The sequence below is a fragment of the Oryzias latipes genome, chromosome 5 (genome assembly GCF_002234675.1).
Source record: "Oryzias latipes chromosome 5, ASM223467v1".
NCBI classification, from domain to species: Eukaryota; Metazoa; Chordata; class Actinopteri; order Beloniformes; family Adrianichthyidae; genus Oryzias; species Oryzias latipes.
This window is the reverse complement of record NC_019863.2, coordinates 9,660,699-9,668,350: the sequence shown is the minus strand read 5'-3', so window position 1 is coordinate 9,668,350 and position 7,652 is coordinate 9,660,699. Positions and strand designations below refer to the sequence as shown.

Below are 7,652 nucleotides of genomic sequence, written 5' to 3'. Positions count from 1 at the left end.
TGCTAGGTTCACACTACAGTAAAATGTTTCAAGTAAACCGAGCCCCTTGTTTTAGGCAAATGAGGGTTTTCTGATGGTGTTCACCGGAGTTAAGACAAGCTTTCACATCCGCCCAAACAAAGTGACGAAAAAAACAAACAAAAAATGATTAAGACCAGAAACAGGTCTTAAAACATGACTGATGTTAATTTATCCTAAAACCCCATGGATGTGTGTACCAAATTCAGTAGACTGGCTGTTCAAGAAACAACATCTTAGAGATGAAATGGTAAGTGTTGTTAAACTCAGAACAACAAAAAAAGACATTCAAGTAAAGCTGCGGCAAACATAAAAACACATTTTTTATGCAATTAAAAAAGAAAAAAGAAAAACAAACCTTTTTTTTCTCTGAAGATTTGAAGACATTTATTAAACTCCCAGAAATGTAAGTACTTACGTGCCATGCTTCTTAATAAAGCACTTTGGGCTCAAACAGATTTATTATTCAGCATGGCTTTATCAGTCCCCACAGCTCTGTTGGCATGTGTCTTTGCTTGTTCTTTGCGGGTCTCTCTCACTACTGGGTGGCCTAGTTGGTCACTGCTCAACACTACTGAGTTGCCAAGCATTGAAAAAGTATTGGACTCCTCAGAGAAAACCAGTAGGAACAGGACAGATGCATTTGAGAGCATTAAATGATCACTTGTTGTTTGACACCTTTGTGATGCAGCCTATCCTGTTCCATCTCACCTCAGTTGTGTGTAAATATTGCTTCTTGTTAGACAGCAGTAAGAGGATGAAAGACACAGACTACATAAATGCAGTGAATTGGCTGGAGCTGGTTTGTTGAACCTGGGTTAGGGATCAACTGCATTGCGCTCTTTGTGTCGATTTCCCCTTGCTTCTTTTCTGTTCACTCTCCCTCAAAGTTTCTTTTTGTTGTTAGTGAAAATTGTGCATCAATGCAGTCTAAAGCTTCTTCAGTGAAATGACCCATGTTTAAATGTTGTGGGGGCATCCTGTTGAACTGCTCTAACAAATTGCTGTTGATATGAAGATGTGGGGTGGTGTCTGTACTGGGGTGGAAGCACTGAGGATTTGGCTGGTGCAATCACTTTGTCTGTTGTAAGTTGTTGTTGTTCACCTTTTGGCATATCTCTACAGGGGTCGCCACAGCAGACAAGCTTTCACTGATTCCCAATGGTTTGGCGAAGAATGTTATGCCGGATGCTCCTCCTGACACAACCCTGTGTTTTATTTCCCCCCCATGTTGAAGTGTCCTTGGGCAAGACATTGAACAGCACCTTGCCTCAGATGTAGGACTGGCGCCGGTGTTCAGCAGCGGAACTGCCATCAGTGTGTAAATGGGACTGTGACTGTAAAGCACTTTGAGCCTTCAAGGAAGGTAGAGAAGCGCAATACAAGTATATGCCATTTACCATCAAAGTCTTCCATTTAACTTTCGGGACTATTTGCAGTCCTACACCCCCACCCCCCTCCAAATAAAATTTGACCATCCAGTTCTTCTTGTCGGATATAGATTTCCTGAAGCATGCAGTGCATGCCCTTCTTTGTCTGCTCTTTGGCTCTGGAATTCACCATGTAAATTTTTCGCTTTCATTCTGTGATTACAATGCAAAGTTAATTTTCCCCCTGTTGTTTTACTCAGTAGGTATTGTGATATGCATCCCATAGATCATATATTCATTTATTAATTTTTGCATTTAATACTGCTTAGGTACTTTAAAAAAATGTATTTTTAGATAATGTTTCAAAAACCATTACATCTCTACATTCATATGTAAATAACTATTATATTTAGCTTACTTCTTATTTGTGAGTCCAAACTTTCTAAAGCATACATATATGAAGTTAATTATTTTATGTGGCTACACATCAATGTATGTTCACAAAGCAGTTTAGTTCTACTGCAAACATGTCTTTGAAACATGCTTTGAGAGGCATTAGCCACATTTTTCACTGGAAATCACAATAACTGTGTTTTTCGGGACTGTTTTTGTTTTAAATTAGATTAATTGCCTTTACACATATGTTGAATAAGTTATATGCTTGCAGCATCAAAACCCTGTTTTTGACAACTGTGCCTTACAACGTTTTTCTCCAGGAAGTCAGAAGCTCATTTTCCGACTCCACCATCACCACCATGGTGACTAAAGTAACACTGAGCACATTTGACACTTCTCACAAAAAAGGCTGTATGTGTCAGAAGCAGCCTTGTACCTGTAAACAATGTCGCAGTTTCATTCTTAAGAATTCAACTTCTCATAATGTTGTGTTGGGTGACGAAAAAAAGGGACTTGACTTTGCCTGAAAAGTGCAGTGAGTGCTTGCCAGCCGTTTTGGGTGGCCACACTTCTTATGCAGGACACTTCCTTTAAGCTTCTAATGACGAGTGACCCTTACGTGAAGAGATTCTTAGAGACTAGGTCAGGCTTTTAAAGTCCACGGAGTTCCGAGGACAACCGTCTATCACGCCTAGAAACCAGGCAATCAATTCCTGTATGAACAAACCCCACAACCTCCCTGTTTAAGCTCAAAGAAAAACAACTGTGTTTTAGGTTATTAAGACTTTATGACAGGCCAATCCTTCATCGTAAGTTTCTAAAAGCAGTTCTCAGGCGGTTTTAAAGGAATGGTCGGATTATATGTTCGGATTCGTAATGACCTATAAAGACGACAAAGAGGTGAGAGTTGGTATGCTGAGAGCAAAACCACAAGAGCCACTGAATTGAAAAAAGAAATCCAGACTGCTGACATCCATCCATTAATCAAATGGGGTCGCTACTCCTTTGAAGTGTGAAAGATGACTTCCCATTGGAATTGGACCAAAAAGAAAAACTCTACAAGAATGATAAACAAAAATGTATTAAAATATTACAGCAAATTATAAATTGTTACGCAAATTAAATTTTTAAATGATTTTTCAAAATACTCAATGCAACGGCAGCCACATTTTTAAGTCACTGACCATTTGAGTATATATTAAATGTTATTGAAAAAACCTCCTAAAGATAATAGTATTTTTTAAAATAAAACCCTTGAAATGCACAGTTCCATATTATTGCACACAACAGAGTTCTACAACTTTCAATAGATTCTAAAGAACTGAAAGTTGTCCTTTGTTGAATTAGAAGGTCATATTTACTGAAATCAAATACTAATCCAATCAAAAGCATCTTAATGGGTCAAGTTACATTTTAACTTTTGACCCCTTATTTTGTGGCAGCTTCACAATTCTTGCATCTATTGAAGTTGTGAGTTTTTGGAGAGTTTCTGCTTGAATATCTTTGCAGGATATCAGAATAGTCTCCCAGAACTGCTGTTTGGATGTGAACTGCCTCCCACCCTTATAGATATTCCACTTGAGGATGCTCCAGAGGTTCACAATAGTTGAGGTCAGGGAAGGTTGGGGCCACACCATCTGCTTATCTCATTTCATGCTCACAACAGCCAATGATGCAGATGGTGCATTATCCTGCAGGAAGATGATTTTGTTACCAACAGTTCTGTTCTTTATTTTTTTTTTACCATGGAAGAAAGAAGTCAGTCAGAAACTTCACATCCTCTTATTTTTATTTTTTATTTTTTTACTTGTCCTGTCCAACAGCTGAGTAAACAGATGTGAGCTGAAGGCCTCTTTTGTTGGACATATTTTACTTTAACAACAGGGGGTTATGAATCTTCTGTCAAACCAGAGGTATGTCTGAATAAACCCCTTTTGTAATCGAGGCCAAACTTTATTCATATTGATAATATTTATAGCATTTTAATGTTGGATCAGACGGAAAAGGAAAGGAGGGAAGAAGAGAAAGGGATGTTAAAGAGAGGGGGGGGGGGGGTAGGACGGTAATTATAGAAGGGGGTGGGGGGTAAAACCCTGAAGCAGCATAAACCAACAAGTTGCTAGATGTTTATAATCATTACAGTTAGGTCAATATGTAATACCTTTCTAGAAGGGTTGGGACCTATCCACACACACACTCAAATGTTATAAACATACCTATTGGCTCCAAAAATGTTCACATGTCAACATGTACACAATACAACTGATGTTCACACACACATACCTATGAATTCAGACCAACTAGAGTGAAATGTTTTATTCAGTCACGCAAACTGTTTGCACAAACTAAAAGTACGATGAGCACACTTCAGTTTGTCAATTGTTATGGTGCAAAGCCGCTTTAATTTGTGACAGAAAGAGATGATTTACGTCTATTTTTGCCACTGTAAAGTGGGTATGGTATTGAGTATTGGCACAAGGATGCTTCAGAAAACACTGGAAATAAGTTAATTGTGTAAATGGTTGAAAAGTTGCTGTAGTCAAAACAATGTTAACACTGGAGCTGAAGCCCAGGTGTTAAATGGTTAAAGCATATTTCTGATGTCTGCTTCCTTTCTTTATTTATTGGGGAGGGGGGTGGCAGTGGGTGGGCAAACAAAATTCCAGTTTTACAATGAATTCCAGTAAAAAGTTCAGTTTTCATTTTCGCCTTCTGAATCCTATGGGTGATGTCAACGATTATTTATTCAGTCAATATTTGCCTCCGTTTTTAGCACAAAGACTACTGTGGATTGTGATGGATTCCAGTGGTGAGGGGAATTAATAATATTATAAAAGAATGCACTACGATTGTTTTTTTTTTAAAGAGAGTCAAGTGTGCGATTCAGACGGAAGCTAAATTATGGACAACTATTTTAATTGAATGTGAACAGATCAAGCCGCTTGGATTAATTAGAAATCAAAAAATGGCGCCAAAAGAACAGAAAAAGACACTGCCAAGATGAAACTAACTAATAAACATTAGTAAATACAAGGAAAGAGTGATTGACAAGGATTTGGGACAAATAGTTGACAAGGACCTGGCATAGAGTCAAGGAACACAAGGTGCCCGTGTGCAGTCAGAGTGATGACTCAGAAAAAAAGACTGGTAAATATTAAGAACAGGACTCAGTTGTTGCACACCAACAGGAAATAAGGCTGAAGACAGAACAAACAGCACAAAACTACAAAATAAGATCCAAATTTAAGACATTTAACTAGGAATTGAACTTTAGATAAGAAGCAAAAGTAAACTAACAAGCCAAAAGAAAATGGGCCTTAAAATCTGTCTATGTAAATGTTTGATAATGAAAACAAATCAGTGAGATTAGAAAATATAAAAAGTTATAAAGATATATGTAAAAGATATATATGTCTTATTTTTAGAAAATATAAAAAGAAAAGACCAGTCACATACACACACGCGCGCGCGCACACACGCACACACTGAAGGAGGAGGGTTTGGGGAAGAAAAGGAGGGCGGTAAGAATGGGTGCCCCGTCTAGGCTACCCCACTTTGGTGGAACACAGCCTGGGTATATAGATAGATAAAAAGAAAAGAACTTGGATAAAATACAAATTTGGTGAAAACAAATCTAAAGTTTAATAAAAATAATAATAACAATTGATTGGATTAAGTTTTGGTACACAACGCATCAGCAAACGAATTGCAAGTGGAGTGATGATGAGTGGTTAAAAAAATCGTTTGCATGTAACCCCACCCCTTCCCCTTCAGAATAAAGGCACTATTTGGCGACTACCATTCATTTACCTAGTAATTCAACTTGAAATACATTTTATTTAGTTAATATTAAAACAGTTAAAGCAGGATGTGTACACATTCATTTATATTATAACAAGACATATTTATAACAAAGCTTTATGGTCTAGAAGTTCACGGAGCAAAAAAAATGTTTCTCCCTCAAACTGCTTTTGAGTTTTTACAACCTTCTTTTAGACTAGATTAATTATCAGTTAATTCAGGTTACTGCATGTTTCAGAGGCGGAGGGCATCAACCTGCCCCGTGTTGTGACCGCGCCACCCCGCGCTCTGCGCGCCGTAGTAACGCTGAGCTGCGTGGAGCGTGGCTTTTATCCAAGTACAGGCGCTTGAGAGCAGACCGCTTGCAGAGTGGAGGCGCAGTCGCAGGTTATCCCTCGCCTCGTGCTTGCTCAGAACCGTCACTCTGCCACCTTTCTTTATAAACAGGTCAACAGAAGCGTCAGCTGCAGGTGCAGACCTTATCCACCCTGCGTTTGTCAATAAAGGTGATTGTTCAGGCGGATCATCGCTGGAGGGAAGACGCGGTTTTGCCATTATTCATTAAAAGACTGGTGAGTTTGCTTCCACTTTGCATGTCAACTTTGTTCAACTAGTCCCAATATTTACCACACTGAGACTGATTTCCTATAATAAAAAAGAGGTATCCCTCTTTTTACAAAATTAACTTGTCTTAAAAAATATGACGTGTATTAAATTTGGTTATCATAAAAAGGTTTACTTAAAGGACGGTATGTACATGTGTTCTTTTTCATGTGAAATAAATGTTTGATTTAATTTCTAATTATGTACTACATTCTCATAACGTTTGATTCTTTGAGAAGTGTCATTTTTAATGGGGTGGTTAGCTGTTTAAACTAGAAATTCAAATTATAACCAGTTTTTGACTGCTTCTATCATGTTGTGCATTACACAGAATAGACATTGTTTAGCAAATTTTTTGTGTGTTTTGGACAGTCTATGTGACTCCAGTCACTCCAGAAGAAGTGAGTTGAATCCTATTTAGGATTTCAGCTCACCTTTGTCTGCGGGCTTTTCTCTCTCTCAGCAGGCTGCCTGAGCGTCATGACAGCTGAGAAGAGTGGGCCCGTTATAAACGGAAAACCAGAGGATGGCAAAGACCCGGAAGGGTCCAGCTCCAGTCTGGACAACAGGGAGTACAATGAGAGGGGCCAGTGGAACAACAAGATAGAGTTTTTCCTTTCAGTTGCAGGAGAAATCATTGGGCTGGGAAATGTCTGGAGGTTCCCTTACCTCTGCTACAAGAATGGAGGAGGCAAGTTTTCCTTTAATGCTGAAAATATGATAACCAGCAAGTCTATTTTTGTTTTAATCAAACATTTAGTTACAAGTTAGTGGTGTTGATGGATACCCAATGAAAATGCTCATAAAAAAGAAGTAAAGATTATGTTGTTTTTATTTCATCTGGCCTCTTAAATTTGCACAGTATGGATCTGATTGTATCTTGAATGGTGATTTGACAGTGTGATCAGCAATAAAGCATCTTTTTTAATGTATTGACCTCTTGCATGTACTGGTATTTGTAAAGGTGCCTTCTTTGTTCCTTACGTCATCTTCTTCGTGTGTTGCGGCATCCCCGTGTTTTTCCTGGAGACGGCCCTGGGTCAGTTCACCACCGAGGGAGGCATCACCTGTTGGAGGAAAGTCTGCCCGCTCTTTGAGGGTGAGAAAGGACCTTTGAAAAAAACCTTTTCTCTCTAATTATTACAACCTATACTCGGGATTTTAGCTCTCAAAATAAAAAACCAAAATGTTGGACTTCCCAAAGAGAGAAAAAAAGTAATCTTGATGAAGTAATCCCTTTGAACACACACAAAGTACCAAAGTAACATAATTCGATTTCCACTGATATAGCATCTAAAAACTTCTTATTTGTTCTTTTCAGGCATTGGTTATGCAACACAGGTGATTGAAGCTCATCTGAATGTGTACTATATAGTGATATTAGCCTGGGCCATTTTTTACCTCTTCAACTGCTTCACCACTGAGCTGCCATGGGCTGGCTGTGGCCATTACTGGAACACAGGT

At 38.6% G+C, this 7,652-nt stretch overlaps 1 protein-coding gene across 2 annotated transcripts in view; it reads left to right on the top strand.

The window, feature by feature from the left end:
• Positions 1 to 5,886: 5,886 nt before the first annotated feature.
• slc6a11 (solute carrier family 6 member 11) overlaps positions 5,887 to 7,652 on the top strand; it is a 33,417-nt gene continuing 31,651 nt past the window's right edge. Inside the window, exons 1-4 of one of the 2 annotated variants that reach the window (XM_011474841.3) lie at positions 5,887 to 6,157; positions 6,655 to 6,879; positions 7,153 to 7,287; positions 7,510 to 7,650. In XM_011474841.3, coding sequence (XP_011473143.1) covers positions 6,669 to 6,879; positions 7,153 to 7,287; positions 7,510 to 7,650 — 487 coding nt within the window. In that variant the 5' untranslated portion in view covers positions 5,887 to 6,157; positions 6,655 to 6,668. Of the gene's footprint in view, positions 6,158 to 6,651; positions 6,880 to 7,152; positions 7,288 to 7,509; positions 7,651 to 7,652 lie in introns of both variants that reach the window. The other variant, XM_004068653.4, reaches the window with a different exon arrangement.